The sequence below is a fragment of the Nothobranchius furzeri genome, chromosome 3, assembly GCF_043380555.1.
Source record: "Nothobranchius furzeri strain GRZ-AD chromosome 3, NfurGRZ-RIMD1, whole genome shotgun sequence".
Taxonomy (NCBI): domain Eukaryota; kingdom Metazoa; phylum Chordata; class Actinopteri; order Cyprinodontiformes; family Nothobranchiidae; genus Nothobranchius; species Nothobranchius furzeri.
In genome coordinates, this window is record NC_091743.1 from 4,442,419 (window position 1) to 4,466,746 (window position 24,328).

Consider the following 24,328-nt stretch of genomic DNA (forward strand, 5'->3'; position numbering starts at 1 on the left):
CCCTATAGTTGGAACACACCCTCAGGTCACCCTTCTTAAAGATGGGGACCACCACCCCGGTCTGCCACTCCCTAGGAACTGCCCCCGATGACCACGCAATGTTGTAGAGACGTGTCAACCATGACAGCCCTACAACATCCATAGCCTTGAGATACCCAGGACGAACCTCATCCGCCCCCGGGGCTCCGCCGCTGTGTAGTTGTTTGACTACCTCAGCAACTTCTGCCCCCGAGATCGGACAGTCCATCCCCAGGCCTCCCAGCTCTGGTTCCTCCTCGGAATGCGCATTGGTGGGATTGAGGAGCTCCTCAAAGTATTCCTTCCACCGTCCGACTATAGCCTCAGTTGACGTCAGCAGCTCCCCATCCCCACTGTAAACAGTGTGAGCGAGTTGCTGCCTTCCTCTCCTGAGGCGCCGGACAGTTTGCCAGAACCTCTTTGGAGCCGATCGATAGTCTTTCTCCATGGCCTCACCAAACTCCTCCCACGCCCGAGATTTTGCCTCGGCAACTGCCACTGCTGCACCCCGCTTGGCTATCCGGTACCTGTCTGCTGCCTCCGGAGACCCACAGACCAGCCACGCCCTGTAGGCCTCCTTCTTCAGCCTGACGGCTCCCCGAACCTCTGGTGTCCACCAGCGGGTACGGGGGTTGCCACCACGACTGGCACCGGCCACCTTACGACCACAGCTAGCAACAGCCGCCTCGACAATCGCAGAGTGGAACAAGGCCCACTCGGACTCAATGTCCCCCACTGCTCTCGGGACGTGGTCAAAGCTCTGCCGGAGGTGGGAGTTGAAGACCGTCTTGACAGGTTCTTCTGCCAGGCGTTCCCAGCAGACCCTCACTATGCGTTTGGGTCTGCCAGGTCTACGCGGCATGTTCCCTTGCCATCTGATCCAACTCACCACCAGGTGGTGATCAGTTGACAGCTCCGCCCCTCTCTTCACTCGGGTGTCCAAAACATACGGTCGCAGGTCAGATGATATGACTACAAAATCTATCATCGACCTGTGACCTAGGCTGCCCTGGTACCAAGTGTACCGGTGGGCATCCTTATGTTCGAACATGGTGTTCGTTATGGCCAAACTGCGGCTTGCACAGAAGTCCAATAACAAAACACCGCTCGAGTTCTGATCAGGTGGGCCGTTCCTCCCAATCACACCCCTCCAGGTCAAGCTGTCATTGCCCACGTGAGCATTGAAGTCCCCCAGCAGGACAATGGAGTCCCCTGATGGAGCACTATCTAGCACTCGTCCCAGGGACTCCAAAAAGGGTGGGTACTCTGAACTGATATTTGGCCCATACGCACAAACAACAGTCAGGACCCGTTCCCCGACCCGAAGGCGCAAGGAAGCTACCCTCTTGTCCCCCGGGGTAAACCCCAACACACAGGCAGAGAGTCTCGGGGCTAACAAAAAGCCAACCCCAGCCCTCCGCCTCTCACCCGGAGCAACTCCAGCAAAGTAGAGTGTCCAACCCCTCTCCAGGTCTCGGGTTCCAGAGCCAATGCAATGTGTCGAGGTGAGTCCGACTATATCTAGCCGGTACCGCTCAACCTCTGCCACAAGCTCCGGCTCCTTCCCCGCCAGCGAGGTGACGTTCCATGTCCCAAAAACTAGTTTCCTTGTCCGGGGATTGGACCGCCAAGGCTCCCGCCTTGGTCTGCCACCCGATTCACATTGCACCGGACCCTTCATGTTCCTCCTGCGGGTGGTGGGTCCACAGTTGGACGAGCCCATGTATCCGGTTCGGGCTGGGCCCGGCCGGGCCCCATGGGCGAAAGCCCGGCCACCAGGCGCTCGCTCACGGGCCCCAACCCCAGGCCTGGCTCCAGGGTGGGACCCCGGTAACCCTCCGGGCCGGGTACTCCGACTCTTCGTTTTCACCGCCATGAAAGATCCTTCGAACCGTTCTTTGTCTCACCCTTCACCTAAGACCAATTTGTCATGGGAGACCCTACCAGGGGCACTAAGTGCCCCAGACAACATAGCTCCTAGGATCATTAGGGCACTCAAACTCCTCCACCACGATAAGGTGACGGTTCAAGGAGGAGTGATATATGAATGATTAAAAAGCTTTTTTTTATTAACACATTGAGTCCATCCATCCATTCTCTTCCAATTATCTGTAAGAGATCCGCTTCATTATTTTCAATTTTTAATTAATTTTGGGCCAATTTTCCTGAATAAGTAAACTGCGATTAATCAAGATCAACTAATTGCAAAGTCTCTAACTAGAATAATTTTTAATCCAGTCCCGCCCCTAATAAAAACAAATAAATAAATGCATATATCATAGTAAATTAAAACCTAAAATAAAATTAAAACTAAAACCTAAGAGTGAACTTGGATGTCTTTCTTTAATGCTTTGCTGAAGTGTGAGATCGGGACTTTGTATCCGCAGATTTTCAAAATCAATGATTCAGCTCAGGAGGAAAAAGCTGTGATCAGAACATCCCTCACTGGAGAATCATTATTGTTTTTGTATTATATTAAACTAACTTTATCTAACATTAATTTATATTTTTCTTCGCATCTGTGACAAAATCAAAGCAGGACAGTACAGAAGGTCTGTGGCTTTTCACCTTTGGGGGACGGCGCAGATGTCTCCGACAGCTGGTTGGGTTTCCTGGTGCATGAAGATGGGGACCGTCTGAAGCTCCTCTCTCAGAGGGCTGGATCCAAATCCAGAATCCAGCAGATTGGTGGGACTATGAGGAACAGCAGAGATCAGCTGAGCCTCTCCGTTTGAAGATGGCAGTCCCTGTGAGGAGAGTAAAACGCATCACTTCTCATGCTCCCACTGAACATCATGTTTTTACTTAATGCAGCAAGATCATCAAGAGGAAACCAGAATCTGGGTAGAAATGACCAGAAGCAGTTTTAAATTCAACGAACACAGTGAGCATTAGAGCTGTTTCCCTCCAGAAGCTTGCAGATGTGTTTGCTTCAGCTCCTACCTTTTGTGCTCCAATTCCTCTAAAAACCTGTTTCTTCCTTTCACCAATCTCTGGATTCTGTGATTTTGTTGGACCTTTGTTTATTGTTGGGATTCTTTGACTTCTTGGACCTTTATCTGAATACAAATCTTTTGGATCCGACAGAGTCAGCTCAGCTAAAGTGTAAGCAACCGTGAAGCTATCTTGAATGTCTGTCCTCCCGGTCCTTCTGCCCCACAATGATACCTTTATGCTTTCTAAAGCAAGTAAAAGGATTGAAAACCTTAAAGAGGACATACGACGACTCTCTGCTGAACTGCAAAAGAAGGAAATGCTGCTGGATAGTTTTAGATCTCGTATCCCTGGACTGTCTGGAGACCATCGTCAGTCAATGTGAAGATAAAACATCTGTGCAGAACTCTGCTCCTGACCAATTTTCATCTTGGTCAGAGGTTGTTGTACGTGGCTGTAGGAGAGCCCCTGTGGTTGATCCCACCCACCCATGATCTAGGGGGCGCCGTGACCAACTACAGAAAAATCCCAGTGAGGTCAGCTTTGGTTGACAAAGATGGTTTTCTGTTAATTTGCCATCAATCAGACGTTGTTTGTGTTATCTAGAGCCAGAGAGCTGAAAGGGGGTGGAGCCAACAACCACATCAATGTGTTTGGTACAGTCACGTGATGACACAAGCCAAGTTTAATGCCATTCTAACTTTGTATTAGGAAGTAATTCACTTTTAATCTTATCTAGGGGGCGCTGTGACCAATTACATAAAAATCCCATTGAGATCTTCTGAGGGAGTCAAAGATGGTTTTGTGGTAATTTGGCATCAATCAGATGTTGCGTGTGTTTTCTTGAGCCAGAGAGCTGAAAGGGGGCGGAGCTAAAGGGATTTAAACCAACAGCCACATCAATGTGTTTGGTGCAGTCACTTGATGTCACAAGCCAAGTAAAATGCCATTCTGACCTTGTCTTTAGAAGTTAATAAAGTTTGAACCCATCTAGGGGGCGCTGTGACCATTTACAACTAAATCCCATAGAGGTCATCTTTGATCATCAAAGACAGTTTTCTGTTATTTTGGCATCAACCAAACGTTGCATGGGTGATCTAGAGCCAAAAGGCTGTAAGTGGGCGGAGTTTAAGTGATTTGAAGGAGTGAGTACCTACATGTGTTGATTGCAGTTGTGTGATGACTCTCACCAAGTTTGATATAGTTTGGAGCATTTTGTAGAAGTTATAAAAGTTTTATTGTATCTAAGGGCACTGTCCCAAATTTAGGAAAATATCCCCTGGAGCAGTTTGTAGGTAGACAATAGGGCTGGGGGTAAACGATTATTTTTAAAACGATTATTCTGACGATTATTTTATCGAATAGTCGACTATTCTAATGACTATTTAGAAAATTAATCTAATGATTATTTTTCTATTGCACAATTAACAAAAACCAGAAAATCTCAAATAAATTCCTCAAAAAAAAAGATAAATTGTTACTGTAAGAGAATAAACACTACGGGCCTTCCATTTTGTATAACACTGCTTTTATTGTGTTGGTTGGTTATGTTCTGGTGACGTGTAGAACTTGGGAGTGCAGGCTGCTGCCTGAGAGGTGGTAGAAGACGGAGTGTCTCCATGCTGCTTTGTTTTGGTCACTTATGAGCGTGAGGCGAGTGGTGTTACGACCCTTCCTGGGGAGTTTGGCTCGTGTGTAAAAAGGAAGGGACAATAACGGGATTTAAAAGTTAAAATGATGATCAGGTTTATTTACAACTACAAAAAATCATAAATCTTTCCATCCACAGGTTGAGAATAATAAAACTAATTCTGCCTGTGGGGAATTAAAACAAAAGTACAAATAAGTAGGGATCCAAACTCTAAACTGGGCGGTTAAACCAAACTCAAGGTGATATTTTAAACTAAACAGAAAACCCACAACACTCTAAATGTAATAAAAGGGAGATCTACACCACAAAAAAGATTAACTCTAAACCAAAACATAACAGCTTATCCCAACGCCAGAAGCTGTTAGCGAAGATGCTAACAGTAGCTTTACCAACGTTAAGTTCAAGTTACCAAGTTTAAATAAACCAAAAACACCCAGCAGCAAACAGACCAGCACGGAGGAGAGACTGCTACCACCAAAACAGCTCTCCTAATGTCTGAAAGAAGCTCCTTAATGAAGGGAGAAACACTCCCGGTGATTTTCTACATCTGCGATAGACACGAAGCAGAGCATCTGACCCCGGAAGTTGTTGTCCGTTGCCAGGAGACGAAGGGGCAAAACAGGAAGATAATCTAGTAGTGGACGGACATTGTTCCGGGTCTTCGGTATTTGGCGGAGATGTTAGTGAAGGCGAAGAAGAGGGCGAACTAGAGGAAAAACAGGCAGATTCCTCCTCTATTTACAAACCCCTGGGGATGCAACAAGTGGGCGCGGTGCGTCGACTTCCGGATCTGACGTCGACGAATTTTTAGAATCGAGCCGTCGACGTCGTCGAGGCTTCGCTACAGCCCTAGTAGACAACAATCATTTGCATGTAGTTTGGTGTGAATTGCATCATGCATGTGTTATTCACAGCCTAATATCTGTCAGGGGGTGGAGCTAAAGCGATATCAAGCAATGACCACAGGATTGTGTTGGGTGCCTTTGTGCGATGACATACAGCAAGTTTGATGCAGTTGTGACCTCGTCTGTACGAGTTATTACAGTTTCAAAGGTATGTAGGGGGCGCTGTGGTGATAGACAATGTTCAAGAAACCGTTTGTGCCTCATTGGCTAAAGGGCAGGATTGTTGATTGCCATGTTCAGTCTCGTGCAGGTTGGAGGCTAATTGTGAAAGTTACAGTCAAACGTAAGCACACGGCATCACGCCAGAATTCGCCATGGCATCAAAGCCCCTCCCTTCCTGGAAAGCTATCAGATCTGAATGGTCATTACAGCATCATGAAGAAAGTGCATGACCTTAGTGTCATGTTGACTAAATTAGAGGGGACAAATATGGGCATTTCAGCATAAAACAATAGACTTCCTGTTGTCAGGGGGCGTGACTTCGGTGATGTCAGCAGTCCACATTGTCATTGTCTTGAGATGTGGTCAGTGATCACACAGACACAGTTTGATATAGATCTGATCATGCACATGGGAGTTATTACGTCAAGGAATGTAATGGCGAAAGGTCAAAGTTTGAGGCTAAGCCACGCCCACACCTTTCAACTTTTGAAAAATCCGACGGTTGAATTTTTTCCTCTATGTCTTAAGAGTATATAGCAGAAGTTTGAAGGTGATCAGTGAAAAGGGTGACGGGGCGTCATTCTCCAAACTTGTGTGAAAACCACTAAACTGAGTTGGACCAAAATGGCCGACCTCCTGTAAGACTTTGCGCTTGGCTCCAAGACACTTTTTGTAGGTCCTGAGACACCACATTAGTGTACCAAACTTCGTAATTCTCAGTCAAAGCATGGCTTGGAGCCGACAGTTTTAATGGTCCTAGGGGGCGCTAGTTAAGAAAATAGGCCACGCCCACCATAATGACTTTGTCTAGTTCACGGCTCGTTAATAAAAAGTCCCATTCGTGTCTGAGCAGAACCTCCCTGAACCGTCTACAGGTGGTTCAGAACGCCTGTGCTCGGCTTCTGACCAAGTCCTCCAAACACACCCACATCACCCCGCTTCTCCTCCAGCTTCACTGGCTGCCAGTCAACTTCAGGGTTCATTTCAACATCCTGGTTCTGGTCTATAGGGCCTCACATGGACAAGCACCATCTTACATTGGTGATCTTCTTAGTCCCTACACCCCCAGCAGGTCCCTGAGGTCCAGTGATCAAAGCCTACTGGATGTGCAGCACCAGGCTAAAGGTCAAAGGTGACAGATCATCTGCTGCTGTGGCCCCCAGACTCTGGACCTCTCTCCCCCTGAGCCTGAGATCAGTGGACTCAGTGGTCTCCTTTAAAAAGCAGCTGAAGACTCACCTGTTCACGCTGGCTTTTGTATGACCTTCTTCACCTCTCTCTCTTTATTCTGCTCTCCCCACCTATTCCACCTTCCTCAGGATCCACTGATTTCCCTCTTTCCTATTCACTCTCTCTCTTTCTTAACATTTTTTTAATCACAATTGCCTATTTTTGCTCATTTTAAATATATTTTGAAACACTTTCTAAATGCTTTTTTATATTTTTACATTTTTTGTTGTTGTGAAGCGCCTCGTGATTTTTATCTTGAGAGGCGCTGTAGAAATGATATTTTCTTCTTCTGCATTCATCTCGTCATGTTTTAGTCACCGAAGAGCTATTTTTAGCTCGTCAGTGTCTCGTTTTCATTATGAAAAAAGGGGCGTCAACGAAAACAATTCGTCATCGTTTTTGTTAACAAAAACAACACTGCGTAGGACTTGAAGCTACCTGTGTATTCTTGCATGGCTCCTGGAGCGACTCCTCCTGAACTGTGGTGCTGCTGCTCAGAGGTTTAACAGCAGCAACAGCAGAGGGCTCTGCCCTTCTCATCTTCTGGCCTGGCTTCACCTGGACCGCTGGCTTCATCACAGACGGCTTCACGTTCAGTTTGGGCCTCACTGCAACAAAGGAACAGAGATTAGGCATTTAGAGGAGTCCCTACAAACATGGCTTTACAATAAGGGTCCCTTTATTGACTTAATTCCAAGATGGCACCAGCAAGGCAGTCAAGTCTCCACTTGTGACAATATTTTTGTTTGTGACGTTGCTCTGTGTTGACACAAACCCACCCTTGATCGATGATCGACACACTCTTCTACAAATCCGATTGACTATGAGCATATCACTGTTTGCTCACGAATGTAGTGATTCAACTTGCTCATTTCTGACTGACCAGCGTTTTTGACACGGCATACTTTTGAGCCTGGAGATGAACAAAGTCATCCATACGTGTAGAAAGAGATCATTCCATATCCATCACTGTGCCTCTGATGAGAGGTCTGTTTTCAATGCCTCCATGTCAGCCGTGGCATATATGAGTCTCCATGTCCAGCACACGGGGGACTTCCAGTTTGGCGTGGGCCGATATTTAGCATTTTTTCATCATCACCCGATAAGCATCTTTAGTAGAGCCGATTTAAAGTCAGGCACTTCCACGGGCAGCCCGCTGCTGCTGGAAGCCGGTTAAGGACCCCGATCCAAAACACTGAGACTAATTTACCTCGGAGTAAAAGGTAAAGCTTCTCTTCGGTGTTTCAAACCCTACAGCTGTGTGTTTAGTGTGAATTAAAGTAAATATGAAAAAAATTAAAATAAAATAAATAACCTCAGCTGAGTGAAAGAAAAATCGAGCCGTAAGAACCGCCGCTAACCGGCAATATGATGTTAATGCTAGGCTAGCTTGTTGTTAGCTTTAGAGACCATCTGAAACTCTCAGCTGCGGTTAGCTTAACATGTTAGCTCCAGTTTTATGGATGACATTATTTTCCTGTGTGGGAGCCGGAGAACTTCACTCTGTGTGTTAGAGAGGAGAGTCCTGCAAAGTCTGCACCCCCTACTGGTGGGAGGAGCTGAAGAACGCCACACGCTTCTCCAGTTCTTACGTGGATGACACGGTGAACAGAAACACAGAAAAAGATCTGTATATAAATACAGCTCGTTTTTCTGTTTAGCGTGTAATCTGTGGTCAGAAACAGCAGAGACGTGTTCTGTCCAAAGACTAGTTTTAATTTGTAGGTAAAATCTAACATCAGCAGTCAGTAACACTAGTGAATAGTCAGGGTTATTAATAGATGAGTGTTTCTCCAATATTTCTCATATAGACTGTAATGTGATGAGTTCTCCTCTGCTCTTTCTGCTACAGACTCAACTGAAGACGGATGCTCTACACAAACACTAACACCTGTTTCTCCTGTTTAGTTTTTGTCTGAAGGCTCAACTAAAGTCACATCCAGCATGGCAGCGCGTCATGGAGCCAAACCAAGGAAAGGAGGTGTGATATCAGCAGGAGGCCGGTGAGCTGGGAGCTGAAGAAGGTAAAAACACAACCTGAAGGTTCCCCGTCTCCAGGCTAACACAGAAGCTGCTGCTGAGTCAAGAGCACTAAGGTTAGTTAATACTGAAGCTGTTTTACATGAAGATGTTAAGAAATAGTCAAAAAGGCTGGATGAACTTTAGATGTTGCGGTTGGGTTTTATACATCATTACATCACTGTAGGATCGGTCTTTCTATTCTAAAGGTGCATTTATTCATATGTAACACACGGAATGAGGACGTTTATTCCGGTGCCATTAGGGTTTATTTTCATCTGTAACACAGAGCAGAGCTTTAATTGAGCAGCAGGTCACTGTTGTGCACCTCGTGGCTGAGCTTCTACCCGGTAGCCTACTTCTTCTGCTACCCTTGGAACTAAAGCTAAACTCTAATACACATTTATGTAGGGCTGCAGCTATCGAATATTTTTGTAATGGAGTACTCTTATCGAATCTTTTTTCGATTAATCGAGTACTCTAATAAATGACCCTTTTGTGTTTGTAAACCATTATATCAAATAGCATGTTATAAAATATGAAAGACCTCTTAAAATGAGCAAGCAATTGCCAGTTATTCATCAAGTTTTAATCAAAATTAGTTTTCAAAACTTCAGCACTTCAACTTTACTTCGCAGTAAAAAAAATTCCTGTGCAAAAAGTAAGTATACAACCTGGGCCCTTTTCCCCTTGTGCGAGAATCTGCTAGACCGGCACGCCAGGCAGAAACTAGGAGGATAACTGTTGAAGTAGCGCTGCGAGCGGCTGCGGCCCATAAAGAACCAGGACCCCTCACGGTTTAATCAGTTTTAATTTCAAAACTTTTTTTCTCACACAATAGCAAGGATTGTCGAAAGCATGTTTGCTGTGGTTTTGTCAAATTATACTGATCACAAAACATTGATTTACTTTCTTTCATTTTCCTCCACCACTCATAAATACCCGCGTCCTCCCGCAGCGATCCCGAGGGACAACAAATATCAATAACAACACAATAAAAAGTCTGACATGTTGTGTAAAAACTGCTTTTTTTTTAGCACATTTTAAGTCCGACGTGTTGCTAGCAGACGCACAGTGTGAGCTGAAACTGAGTGCTACAAATGAAAAAGTGGCACAGTGTCCGCAGAATATATAGAAATACAGGCTAAAATGCATTATCTTGAAGAGGCTCCGAGTCCGCTTGCAGAAGTGACATTTACACGTGGCTGTTTCCTGGTCAGGTGCTGCAGCATCGAGGAATGTGGTGTTGTGGTAGGCTAAATCCATTTTACAGCATTTACACTGGACTACGTTTTCTGCCTTACGACGTGAAAAATGGTCCCACACTTTTGACATTTTCTGTCTTTTTCGCACTCCACCGGGGTCCACGTTGTCCGCCATGGCTTAAGTTACATTCGCTACTCGCGTGTGCATTCGGTGCAGAGTGTATGTGCGTCACTTATTTTAGTCCAGGTGAAACATGACCCCGGGCGATTGCAAAGCCATGAATTAATTAAACATGAATTAAACAAATCATCGAGGCAGAGAATTTGACTCTGGGCTTTTTTGTACTCGAATTATTCGAGGTACTCGAGGAATCGTTTCAGCCCTACATTTATACATACAACAGTTTGCAAAACACATAGAAAGTTAACAATGGGACACTCAAAGATCTCCAATATAAAGCCAAACACTGTTTTAAAGTGCCATTTTGGTACCAATCAATCAATCCATCAATCCTTTATTAATCCCGGAGGTAAATTAGAGTTTCAGTACACACAATTCAAACATCATATTCTGTCCTTAACAATAAACAATATCGATCACAGAACCACGCCATAACATACGGAAGTGACATCACCGTCCTACTACCCCGAGCGGCGGCCACTTAGCTTCAGATGCTAACAGAGCTTCGCTAACAAACTCCGACGATATGGCCACTTAGTTCCATCTACACACACTGAAACACGGCACCATAAAACCCTCTTGAACATATTTAACGTTCTCTGTGTTTAACCTCACCTGTAACACAGAACAGAGCTTTAAGTGAGCAGCAGGTCACTGTTGTGCATCTTCTGGCTGAGCTTCTCACCGGTAGCCTACTTCTGCTACAAGTTCCTTGGAAGCATCAGCCAGTCAGCCTAAAGCTAGACCACGGCTGTCACCTATTGGTGCAAATAAGTATTGGCCAAATTTTGTGTCTAAAAACCGGTGAGGTTTGAAAGAGTAACAAACAGGTTCATATATATAAGATTGGATGAGAGAACTAATTAACTATTCAATTCAATCACTTTATTAAAGACAGAATAAGGTCCAAAACAGATAATAAAAACAGAAATAAGTAAAATAGGTAAAAATACGTGCAAGCTTTTTTAGGCTCACATAAAGTTTAAGATGCCAATAATTCCACATGTTAGAATAAAACATGACAGAACTCCGTGTGGGGTTTGTCAGGGACAGGATTATACTGTTCTTAAGAGTCCCTTAATCTACACATACAACTGTACATGAGATTCCGTCTCACTGCAGGACTTGTAGGTACACCCACACTAGCAAACATTGTGCTTGCACTGCACCGCACCATCTTGGCATTCTACGCATTGTCCTTAACCCATCATTATACGCAACAGTGAGTTTCCTCATGCTGCTTTGCTTACAACTAGGGCTGCACAATATATCAAAAAATTATCGTCATCGCGATAACAGGACGTGCGATAGGCTCATCGCAAAGCACGTCAAAAACGGCGATAAATGTTTGGTTCAAACATTTCCATCCGTGTCATACATCAGCTTTTTGTAAACCAGCTGTTTTTTACGCGGAAGTGTTATTTGATCAGTCAAATGTAGCCAGGGTCCGAAATTAACACTACATTAAATGGAGCACCATTTGGCGAGTAAATTTTTGAGCTCTACCTGCCACATAGAGAGTAAATGTTTGCACCAAATTAGTTATGTTTATCAGTCATCTTCCACGGATTTCTGATACTCCCCCCGCCTGCATGCAACGTACACAAACGTACGCGAAACGTGAACGCCGCATGCAACGTCATTTCCACCTATCCCATTCAATCAGTTTATCAAGTTAGCCGTTAGCTTCGTGTTAAAACTAGCGGTGAAATGTGGCGGTTTTTAACTGGAGTCAGCCAGCCTTCCAAAAGAAAACTCGTCGAACTGGAAGAAAAACCACCAGGACCAGTGGCAACCAGAAGATTTTGTGAAAAGTGGCGAACTGGAGATGGCGGAGTCGTGAGACAGTGGCTACATTATGATGGCCACGTAGCGTTGCTGCCTTTCACAGACAACTGTCCCTCGGCATTCTTCAAATATCCAAAAAATGCCCATACTTCCGACTTTGTCTTCTTTGAGGGATAATAAATGTCTCGAGTGCTGCCGTCTCCTCCTGCCATTATTTCAGCTTTAGCTTAAAGAAAGTTTTGGTCGTAAACAACAAAGTGCGCATGTGCCGCCGGCAACTTCAAACAGATGATACGGTGGCTGGTAAGGGTCACCGCGCCTACACCGCAGCCACGGTAATCCACCGAGAAATTTTTTTTTAAACAAGACTGTTATTATTATTGTCAACTTTTTTTTTTGACCGGGGTTGACTGCTACACCGGTTACCGTGACAACCCTAGCCCTGACACACTTTCAGATATTCTCATGGTGCAGCTGTGTTCTCCAGAGATCAAGGACTAGGACCAAATGATGCCCAAATGATGCTTTGGCACAAAGACGGTGTCAGAGGCAGGAGGCCAGACTTCATGGACAGAGAAAACAAGGAGTCTGACTAGATTTCAATGAAAGAGTTCATAAAAACATCTCTAAAAATAAATAAATAGTAAAAATGACAAAAGAGTTGTTTTCCTTATTAATTGATGTTTTAATTATTTTGTCACTCTGTTTGGAATCAACATAATATAGAATAACATGCTTTAGGTAGATCTAAATCATTTATAATTTTGGCCGGTAAAAAACATGCTTGGCCGGTAGATTTTCATCATCTACCAGCCAACTTGGCCGGTGAGTAAAAAATTTAATTTCGGACCCTGAATGTAGCCCTTCTGATATGCGGCCAATCAGATGGGTCCATTCACGTAATACGCCCGCCCCCTACGTAGACCCTTACCCCAAAATTCCACTATCTCCGCTCCGTCCCCGCTTTCCGCTGCCGCTCGCTTCCCTTGTTCGTCATGCTGGCTCAGATTAACGAACGCACTTTGTGCTGAGGTTTCTGGAATCAGCGCTGCTTTCAAACGTGAGCGTGAGTCCGCTCGGTATCGTTAAGCAGCTGATAGTAACCGGGCTGACTCCGACACGTGCCGGTGAACCAACCCACCGTTAGCCCCAGGCTCTAGTTAGCGTCTAGCTAAAAGGCTACAGCACTCTCCTCCCAGTCCCACCCTGCTAAAGAGGGCCTGGAAAGGTTCCCCCACACATCAATGTGATTTTTCCTTTATGAGCTTTTATAACCTTGTTAATCAGGACAGTTGATTTGCTGCTGCACATAAACTGTCAGTCAGAAGCTCTGCTAGCCGGTTATCTTAGAGGAGCTAGTTCAATTTGTTAGCTTGTTATCAGAATCATGGTTGCAGTTTCATCATCTGAGCTGCTTTTTAAGATCTAGGTAAACTTGTTCAATTTGGGGTTAAAAACAAACATTTTCACATATTTTCCATGTAGTTTTTTGCCAGTTCCTCTTCTGAAAGGTAGACAATTGTTTTTCTCTTTCCCTCAGAAAATCTTAATATTCTCCTAGTTTGGCCCAGCACAGTTCACTTCCCAATTACAGCAACAGCCTTATATCATAACCACATAAGTGGAGAAAATGCTCAGTAGCAACGAGAGAATTTGCTGCTGCATTTAAGTGATGTTAACTATTATTTAACATTTAAACTTACTTTCAGATTTTTTTTATTTATTCAAAAAACCCTGGTAAGCGATGTTTTTCTGTATTTGGAGCATCAGAAAAAGTTTTATGGTGGAGGTGATGTTTTAAAGTCACTGAGAAACTGCATGCATGCAGTTTGTTGTTTTGCTGCTAATACAGTAGCAGGTGCAGCTGCTAATACAGTAGCAGGTGCAGCTGCTAATACAGTAGCAGGTGCAGCTGCTAATACAGTAGCGGGTGCAGCTGCTAATACAGTAGCAGGTGCACCTGCTACTGCATTAGCAGGTACGGCTGCTAATACAGTAGCAGGTGCACCTGCTACTGCATTAGCAGGTATGGCTGCTAATACAGTAGCAGGTGCAGCTGCTAATACATTAGCAGGTACGGCTACTAATACAGTAGCAGGTGCACCTGCTACTGCATTAGCAGGTGCAGCTGCTAATACGGTAGCGGGTGCAGCTGCTAATACAGTAGCAGGTGCACCTGCTACTGCATTAGCAGGTACGGCTGCTAATACAGTAGCAGGTGCACCTGCTACTGCATTAGCAGGTATGGCTGCTAATACAGTAGCAGGTGCAGCTGCTAATACATTAGCAGGTACGGCTACTAATACAGTAGCAGGTGCACCTGCTACTGCATTAGCAGGTGCGGCTGCTAATACAGTAGCAGGTGCGGCTGCTACTACATTAGCAGGTGCGGCTGCTAATACAGTAGCAGGTGCGGCTGCTAATACAGTAGCAGGTGCGGCTGCTAATACAGTAGCAGGTGCGGCTGCTAATACAGTAGCAGGTGCGGCTGCTAATACAGTAGCAGGTGCGGCTGCTAATACAGTAGCAGGTACAGCTGCTAATACAGTAGCAGGTGCAGCTGCTATAGGTGCGGCTGCTAATACAGTAGCAGGTGCGGCTGCTAATACAGTAGCAGGTACAGCTGCTAATACAGTAGCAGGTGCAGCTGCTACTGTATTAGCAGCCGCACCTGCTACTGCATTAGCAGCTGCACCTGCTACTGCATTAGCAGGTGCAGCTGCTAATACAGTAGCAGGTGTAAAGACATACGTGTCTACCTGCGCGTGTCCACAAAGCAGGTACACAGAGCAAACAAACTCGACATAGACGCTGCTCCATCGACACCTAGCAAAATGTGCCATTATCCTATACCTGTGATCACTGGCTTCAGAGGAAGGTCACACACAGCAAACTGTTTTTGCAACCTTCAAAACCTCCGCTCGCTAAAACCAACTCCCCCCGAAGACACCCATCTGTCTATGGGACTTTGTGGTAGTTTACAAATCGGCTGTAAACAAAGCAGACTTCATTACCGCATATGCTAACCACCTGTCACTCGATGCACTGGCTCTCACTGAGACCTGGATGAAACCATGTGACTAGGGCTGCAACAAACGATTATTTGGATAATCGATTAATCGGATGGGGTCTCGACACGATTAATCGATTAATCGGATTACATGGGGAAATTTTTAAAAACTGCTAGGGAAACGTTATTTCTCTCCTTCCTTCACTTTATTTAACACAACATTATTAGAAAACAGTTCAATAGCAGAAAAACAACATGCCATCACCTAAATTGTCTTATAAGGTGTATAGACAGAGACCCTAAGCTACATCTATCTGTGATCTAAAATGCTTGGTCCAAGTTAAACAGCTTAAGGGCAATTCTCATCTGTTTTGTTTGATCTCATCTGTTAATATTTATTTTAAATGTAATTAAACATAGGCTGTGAATTAATCAAAATTGATCACTATTTCCAAAACTGACTGAAAAAATACCAAATAAAACAAAAGTAAATGAATGCCATCCTCCTTGCGATGATGCCCTGGGCAACTGCCATAAAGTCACATCAAGAAATGCTGCTGATCATTCCAATGATCCCAAATAGACTCACATTAGGCCACATGAAAGCAACTGAACCCAAAAATATATTAACCAGTATATAACTGCACTCTCACACAACACGCCTGCAGCAACAGTTAGGACTCCTCCCTCCCTTTTAAAAGCGTTTTCGCTTCTGAGGACATTATGGTTGTAAAACCACATGCTAGTAGTCTGGCCCCGGTGTAATCAACCAGTTTCTGCGGGAATGTGACGGCGGAACCAGGGCTAGAGTAACACTTTGTTGTACCCTGGGCAACAATATTCAAGGGCTCCATCATCACGACCCAAGGATCACCATAATATGGTCACATACAGAATATTTTACTGTAATATGCAGTAAATATACTCAATACTTGAATGCCTGATGTCACGTAACCCTGTCAGGGTGACCTTTGACCCACCTCGTGTGGACTGACCAATGAGGAGAGAGTCTTAACTTGAGGCCCTCTCTTCATTGGTCAGTCTGCATGAGACTGACTCTCAACTGACGTTCAGTCATAGGCAGCGAAGCGTCTCTGTGCAGCGCAAAAGCCCGGGTGGACAGTTTGTTTAATGTAGGGTGATCATATTTCCATTTCCAAACAAGAGGACAGGGGATCTGTTCCTATGACATCACACTATGGCAACGCCACACAAACCATGTTGGGACCCATTTTTTGTAAGAACTAAATTAATATCAGATTCTGCCAATTAAAGGGCTCTAAAACTATTCATATGTAAATATTTTGCATATTTAATGCAAAATCTAATTTTTCTGCTTTAGTGCTGCAACAAGGTTTTATTAATAATAAATTATTATACCTTTTGTTTTACTACAGCATCAGTAAGCTTCCTGTGCACAGATTATTAAGGATGCTTGTTTCAGCTGTGAGATTAGACGATAGGATCAATGAAAAAATAAGTTGTCACACACTCCATGGAAACTTTCAGAGAATCCACAAATAGTGGCTTTCAAATGGTTTTGTTACTTTTTGCAAGTTTTTAAAAGAAGCAGATGAGACAGCATGTCTGATAATTTAGTTTTTCATCTGATAATATTATAACTAATACTACTGGAGAGGGTATGAATTACACAGAGGCTTCTGGGGAGCCCAGTTATGGGGGGGGGGGGGGGGGGGGGGGGGGGCATTTTGCCTTGGCCCCCAAAATGTCTTGAAACGGCCCTGGGTGTGTGACTGAGTTTTGAAGGTGATCTGAATTGTATCAGATGTATAAATATGACATGTGTATAACTTATTGTTTTTTACTGGTAAAAACGTGTCGTGGAGATAAATCTACCTACATTTGACTTTTCAACACTTTGTTTTGTTTTCTTGTTTTTATTTAACTATTTTCCTGTCCTGTCTGTCTCTCATCTTCCTGCATCTCCTCATAATTCTCCAGAAAATCTGTTGCCTGGATTCTTACCTTTTCACCTTATCATTTACTTTTGAGCAGATCAAAGGGATCTCCTGACTGAAAAGCGCAGAGCGCGTTTTCGATGCTGCGTGAGGTGAAATCACCACAGCACAGGTGATGAGCTCCGCAGTAGCGAGCTTCAGGCACAAATAAGACAGAAAGTAGAGAACATGTGCAGACATGAACGATCGTGTGCTAATTATAGTTTTTTGGTTGCGCCACTTTGAGAATGGACCGTGCGCTGGAAGCAGCTGCCTGGATCGCTGCGCGACCATTCGGAACCGGTTCGCAGCAGCACAAGTCTGCCGGCTCTCCCTCGCGCTGATCTGCCGGTACCGGCTCTCCCTCACGCTGATCTGCGGCTCTCCCTCGCGCTGATCTGCCGGCTCTCCCTCGCGCTGATCTGCCGGCTCTCCCTCGCGCTGATCTGACTTGCTCTGGTCTGCGCGCAACGGCGGGCGGGGGGGGGGGGGGGGGGGCGGGCGCTTTTGGAAGAGTTGTGCGACACAACGAATCGATGACGCAATTCGTTGCCAACGCTTTTAGTAATCGATTTTCATCGAATTTATCGATTCGTTGTTGCAGCCCTACATGTGACAATGCTACCCCGTCTGCTCTCTCAGTTAACCACACTTTCTCCCACACTTCTCGTGCATCTGGCCGAGGTGGTGGAACGGGCATGTTACTTTCCAACAAATGGATACACAGTCAGTTGCTACCCATCACTAAATACAACTCCTTTGAATACCACGCCATCCAGGTGACTGTACAGAAAAAATTCTTTTTGGTTGTCATATATCGTCAACCAGGTCAACTCGTAGACTTCCTTGATGAACTCGACAACCTGCTTTCCTCCATTCCTGAGCACGACTGTCCCACAATGGTCCTTGGAGACATGAATATTCACCTGGACAATCCCAGCTCATCAGGCTTCCTGTCACTAATGTCATCATTTGATCTAAAACTAGTACAAAGCCCTCCAACTCACAAAGCTGGAAAAGCACTTGACCTCAATTTCACCAGAAACTGTCATAGACATAATCTCTGTCACACCGCTGCATCTTTCCGATCATTACTTCATCCATTTCAGCACGACTCTACTTAGGAGGTCCACTGCTTCCTCCCCAATGGTCTCATTCCGCTGCAACCTCCGCAATCTGGCACCTAACCACTTCTCCTCTCTTGTTGCCTCCACTCTTCCATCTCCCAGCACATTCTCTGCTTATGAAGTGAATGAAGCCACCGAGTCACTCTGCTCCACACTCGGCTCTTGTCTTAACAACTTGTGCCCTTTAGCCACTAGACCAGCTAGATCCTCTCAGTCGCACCCTTGGCTAAACGATACCCTCTGGTCTCTACGCACCAATCTTAGAGCTGCAGAACGGAAATGGCGCAAAACAAAAGATCCTGGTGATCTATTGAAATTTCAGGAATTACTGTCCTCATTCTCTGCCAGCATCACTGATGCAAAGAAAGCTTTCTACACTGACAAAATTCTCAGCTCTACTGACTCTCAGAAACCAATTTCGACATTCAAAACTCTGCTCAACCCTCCGTCTCCACCTCCTACCAACAGTCTATCAGCTGACACCTTTGCCTCATTCTTCACTGACAAAGTGGCAGCGATAAGAAAACAGTTTACTCAACTGGCCACTCCTGAACATTTGCTACCACAAATTCCTTCAAGCCCAACCATCTCAGGCCCTACTGCTTCATTTTCCTCTATCTCCACTCTCACTGAGAACTGTGTGTCCAAGCTCCTCACGTGCAGCCGCCCTACTACATGCCCACTTGACCCCATTCCGACTAAGCTGCTCCAAGCTATTGCTCCTACAGTAGCCGCAGCAGTCACACACGAGATCAACGCTTGACTGAGTGTGTCGAGTTTGGTGGCAGGAGAATCTTGTCTCTGAATTTTGCAGATGATGTGGTCCTCCTAGCTTCATCCAGCTCGGACCTTCAGCTCTTGCTGGGTAGGTTCGCGGCCGAGTGTGAAGCGGCTGGGATGAGGATCAGCACCTCCAAATCTGAGACCATGGTTCTCGACCAGAAAAGGGTGGCTTGCCAACTCCGGGTCGGGGGAGAGGTCCTACCTCAAGCCTCAAGAGGAGGAGTTTAAGTATCTCGGGGTCTTGTTCACGAGTGAGGGTAGGAGGGATCGGGAGATCGACAGGCGGATTGGTTCAGCGTCTGCAGTGATGCGGACGCTGAGCTGATCTATCACGGTGAAGAAGGAGCTGAGCCAGAAAGCCAGGCTCTCGATTTACCCGTTGATCTACGTCCCAATCCTCACCTATGGTCATGAGCTTTGGGTAATGACCGAAAGAACGAGATCACGGATACAAGCGGCCAAAATGAGTTTCCTTCGTAGGGTGGCCGGGCTCAGCCTTAGAGATAGGGCGAGGAGCTCGGACATTCGGGAGGGACTCGGAGTAGAACCGCTGCTCCTCCGGATCGAGAGGAGTCAGTTGAGGTGGTTTGGGCATCTGGTCAGGATGCCTCCTGGACGCCTCCCTGGGGAAGTGTTTCGGGCAAGTCCTGCCGGCAGGAGGCGCCCGGGTCGACCCAGGACACGTTGGAGAGGTTACATCTCCAATCTGGTCCTGGAACGCCTTGGGGTCCTGCCGGAGGAGCTGGTGGAGGTGGCCGGGGAGAGGACGGTCTGGAGCTTCCTAGTTGGGATGCTGCCCCCCGTGACCCGGACCCGGATAAGCGGAGGAAGACGACGACGAATAATATTATTTGGACAAGCATAAACTATAACATTTCTATGTAAAACAGGAAGTACAGAGATACTGATTAAATATTAAAATGGCTTGCCACATTGGCTGTTCAATTCCGGGCCAGGAGGGCCGGTATCCAGCACGTTTTGTTTTAAACCTTCTTCGACAAATCTGATTTCAATCAGCAAGTCATTACCTGGCTTCTGCCAACCCTCAGGAGCTGCTGCACAGGTGATTCAACCACTGAATCTAGTGTGTTGGACCAGGGAAACCACCAAAACATGCTGGATAACGGCCCTTGAGGCCTGGTTCATTGATTGTTCTAATATTACTGTTAAATTTCTTCAGTCACTAATCTAATCTGGCTCAGTTGGAGCAAATATGTCTGCATGATCATCTGTCAGAAAAAAAAAATATTATCTTTGAGATTCTCAAAGATAATATTTTTTTTTTCTGACAGCTCTGAAGTGAGTCATTGTCCTCAATTTCTCCTTTTGCAGGTTTGGGAATCTAAAACATTCACACACAGACTTCAAGCTTTTCCTAGGTGGGAACGGAGCAGTCCCGGTGGCTGTTGTCTGATTCTGCTGTTCAGCTATTTTTTCGTTTTAGTTTCTCTAATTTATTTTTTAAATTTGCAGTGTTTGAGACGTCTTTACGGTGGGCTAACCGCAGCATTTCACACCGTGACTAACATTGCGAGGCCCGCCCTGCCAATGCTTCCTTATAGGAAGCAAAGGGCCTGATATCGCTCAAATTCAAATAATCCCACCATTAGAGAATTCTAACTGAGCCAATCAGTGCTGAGCAGTGTACGCCACACACCGCAACGCTCAGGTTCTCATAACAACGCAGATGAAGCAGCGCTCGCTGCGGCTCCTCCTTCTGTTCTAAATGACTTGGACGTGTCTTTAAAACCACAACTAGAAGAGCTAAAAGCCTTTCTTCTAAAGAAAAGTTTGTGCTGTTGCTGACTCTCAGTCATCTTTGGCTGCAGCTAAAAAAACTACAGCGTTATAGTCATTAGTGTTTTATGTAATTAGTTATTATTGAGCGGCTAGTCCCGCCCCTCATGGTGCTCTCTGGCTCTGAGCATCCAGACTTGTCCTCTGTGCAGAATAGACAGAGGGTGAGTCTGGCAGGTCAGGCTAGGTTAATAGTGAAACCGGTTCATCCCTGCAGCCGTAATGCAGACACCTGCCTAGTCTAATTTTGATAGGCTGACAGGACGCTCCTTCAGCTCAGAGGTGACAGGGCTTCTCTGTGGTGGCCCCTAGGCTCTGGGGTGAGCTGCCTTTGTGCGTTGGGTCGGCCTCTTCAGCGTCTGGCTTTACATCTCTTTTGAAAACCCATTTTTATGATTTGGCTTTTAACTCAGCGTGGGAGTCTTTTTAGTGTCTTTAATGCTAGTCCTTAAGCTTTAGTCTTTATGCATTTTTATGTTGTGTATTGTTTTTAATTTCTGTGAAGCGCTTTGGTCGGTTTTATAATGTTGTAGGGTGCTATACAAATAAAGCTGCCTTGCCTTTATTTGATAGGGCCTACGGTTAAAATCTGATGTTAGCCTAGATCTAGACAAGTGGGGGGTGAGAGGGAGGTGGAGAATACGGTCGGTAAAGACGCCTCCCACAGATTATAATCAGAAGTAATCATTAAAACATGTTTTTTTAGTCAACCACAACTTTAAAGTATCATCAGAACCACTGACGAGAAGCCTGTTATCTGTGAGTGGAGTCTGAGCTTCTGTAGAGCCAAACCACAAAAAGTAAACTGTTAAAATGTAGTTTACTTCACTAAACCAACAATCCCACCTTTTCTTCTTTTGTGTATTTCTGGGGTTACAGAGATTGGTACCTTTGGGGTCGGCAGGATGTTCTGAGGATTTCGTCTGGTTACAGCGCGGTGGTTTCTCAGTAGCTGGCTCTTGAGCAGGCAGAGCCTCTTTGGCCCCCCTGGCTGAAAGCTGAAGGGTGGAGCTTGTGTTCTTGTCTACAAGTTGCTGGGAGCTGGTCTCGGTCTCTGGATCCAAATGAGGGTCTGGGACCACAGGAACGGTTCTGCTCAGAGCTGTGGGTGCTTCTGGTCTGACTGTGATGAGTTTTCGAACAGAGCCTTTAGGACGCGGCGTGGAGGACTTCGATGACATCCGAACATTTGTGTTGGGGGCATCCCTGCTAGTTTGGCTCCGACAGGAACCCGCTTCCGCTGAGCTTTTAACATGCTCCTCCATTTCTTGTTTCCGAAGACGTTTCTCACGCATAATCTCCTCGAAGGTCTTAACCTTGATGAAGTTACAGGCCTGGTGAGGGAAAGTTGTGATGCTTAGTACAGTCAGTGGTAAAACAGCAAGTCACAGCCAGTACCAACAGTTCGCATGGATCACACCCACCTCAGGGGCAGCGTCCGGTGGCACCTCTGTCACCTCACTCGGTTCTGCTGTGGTTTCACCTTTAAAGGCTGAATTCAGAAACAGGGAGAGTAAAAGAAACTTTAACATATTTTGCATGGACCTTTGATTTAATACACAAAGTTAAAGGTGTAGTTCACTGGTTTAATACATTTGCAGTGGTCTGTAGTAGGACGTAGTAATGCACGGTATAAACAGCGTAGGGTAAAGCCGGTGTGATTTTGGCCGATGACATTAAACTATTTACTACCGGAACAGTTTGGAGCTTCAGCATGGCTGAGCGTGCACTCCTCCTGCTGCTGCATGAATGCTGTCAGTCTGCGTCAGCTCTGGACCAAACGCAGCAGCGGCGTGGATGAAGATGTGCACGTGTAAAGAAAGGGGTGGCGCCAGTCACACGGACCTGGGTGAGTAGAACCCTAACCTCCGCAGGAAATATGCTGAGTGAGAGTAAACAGCTCGTTGATGATGGTTTCCCTCAGCGGTGTGTCTGAAACCAGCGCCTCCCTCTCTGGGTCCGTGCTGCTGGTGAGCACCGCGGTGGCTCAGACCAGAGCCTAACCACGGATCAGCTGATCTGAGCGCAGCTCTACTAAAGTAACCTTAAACATTACTGTAACAGACCGTCAATTATTACCTGCAGCTATTCACTCTTAAAGCGAATTTTAACTTCAATCAGTAAAACGTGAAAAATCAGGAAAGCAAATAAAGTTTATTTGTGTTTTGACATTTTTCACGAGTTCAGACAGCTCAGAATTGTGTTTTCATCCCATTTAGCTTGTACTTCATTTGCAATATCTTTTTCATTTTATGGGGAGGGAATCTCTAGGAACTAGAAGTTAACCACATCACAGCTCAGCTTCAGACTATAATCTTATTTAAGATGGGCTTTCGGTGTCCCACACCTTTAGAAATGGTGACGTACTTAGCTTGGGTGCTTTCTTTATGCGCTGCACCTTGGAAAGGCTGCTTTCGGTGTCAGAGTCCTTCCTGGTTTCAGCTTGCTGAACTTTTGATGACTTTTCCCTGCGAATTTCTTCCAGGGTCTTAACTTTAACCTTCTCCATGTTTGTGGGTTCAGGGTCTGGCTCCACCTGGCTCTTGCCCAGAGCATTCTCCAACGAGGGCTCTGGCTTCTTCTGACTGGGATTTAACTCATGTTCCTCATTCAGATGCAGCCTCTTTGCTGGAAAAACTTCCAAAAAGGTTTTCCCAACTTTCCCAGTAAGGACTCGCTTGATGGCGCAGGTGGCTTTGGTGGGATTGGTGCTAGTGACATGATTCTGGCTCAGAGACTTCTCTCGTTGGATCTCCTCTAGAGTTTTGATGTGTACCTCTTGAGAAGCTCTTGTGGAGATCCCGCAGGTCTCAGCTGTAAAACAGCACACATCAGCCCTCATGAGTAGAAGTTATCGCCTCACTCAAGGAAACCACTCAGGCCTCTGCAGTTCTTACCTGGATGGGCAGCTCCGCCGGGACCAGTGAGCAGTCCAAGTCTTTCCTTTACTGGTTTCAATACTGAAGAAGCAGGAGAAGAGTTTAGATCAGCTTCAGTCATGAGACTGGCGTTTGCACAAAGTGCTCAACATTGTCACAAACATCAAGCCAGTCTCATGAACCCTGCTGCTGACAGGCACACATATCAGTGAGTCCTCAAGCAGGACTGAAACGCTTAAAGAGAAGGACGCCTGACTCGTGCTTCAGGTAACTTTATCCACAGCGTTGGAGCCAAATCACGTTTACTCTTCACCACCAAATTCAGTCATTTCTTCATTAGTGGCTCAGGGGACAAACTACAAATTTCTTTAAATCTTCTGCTGTTTGAAGTCAACCTGATCTCTGATAAGCAGACAAACACAGTTAGTCTTACTGAAGAAAACAAAAACAGTTGTATGGCTGTTTGGTCACATCCGACAGAGCCAGCACAGAGAGAGCATCCTAGCGTACGGCATCACAACACGGTATGCAGGATGCAGAGGGTCATCAGCACAGCCCACAAGACCACTGGCTGCTCTCTGCCCAGCCAGGAGGCAGGGTATCTGCAGGGTTAAGGGAGCCAAATTTAAGACTTTTTAAGACCTTTTTAAGGCCACTTTGACCAAATTTAAGCTTTTTTTA

General features: G+C 45.6%; 1 protein-coding gene across 1 annotated transcript in view; it reads right to left on the minus strand.

Annotated features, from left to right (window-relative positions):
- Window positions 1-24,328, minus strand: part of zc3h11a (zinc finger CCCH-type containing 11A) — an 84,096-nt gene that overhangs the window by 14,325 nt on the left and 45,443 nt on the right. The window contains exons 11-16 of the mRNA XM_070549107.1: window positions 23,666-23,728; window positions 23,136-23,582; window positions 22,193-22,260; window positions 21,658-22,102; window positions 7,339-7,508; window positions 2,587-2,765 (exon numbers count right to left, since the gene is read on the minus strand). Coding sequence (XP_070405208.1) covers window positions 2,587-2,765; window positions 7,339-7,508; window positions 21,658-22,102; window positions 22,193-22,260; window positions 23,136-23,582; window positions 23,666-23,728 — 1,372 coding nt within the window. The remainder of the gene's footprint in view (window positions 1-2,586; window positions 2,766-7,338; window positions 7,509-21,657; window positions 22,103-22,192; window positions 22,261-23,135; window positions 23,583-23,665; window positions 23,729-24,328) is intronic.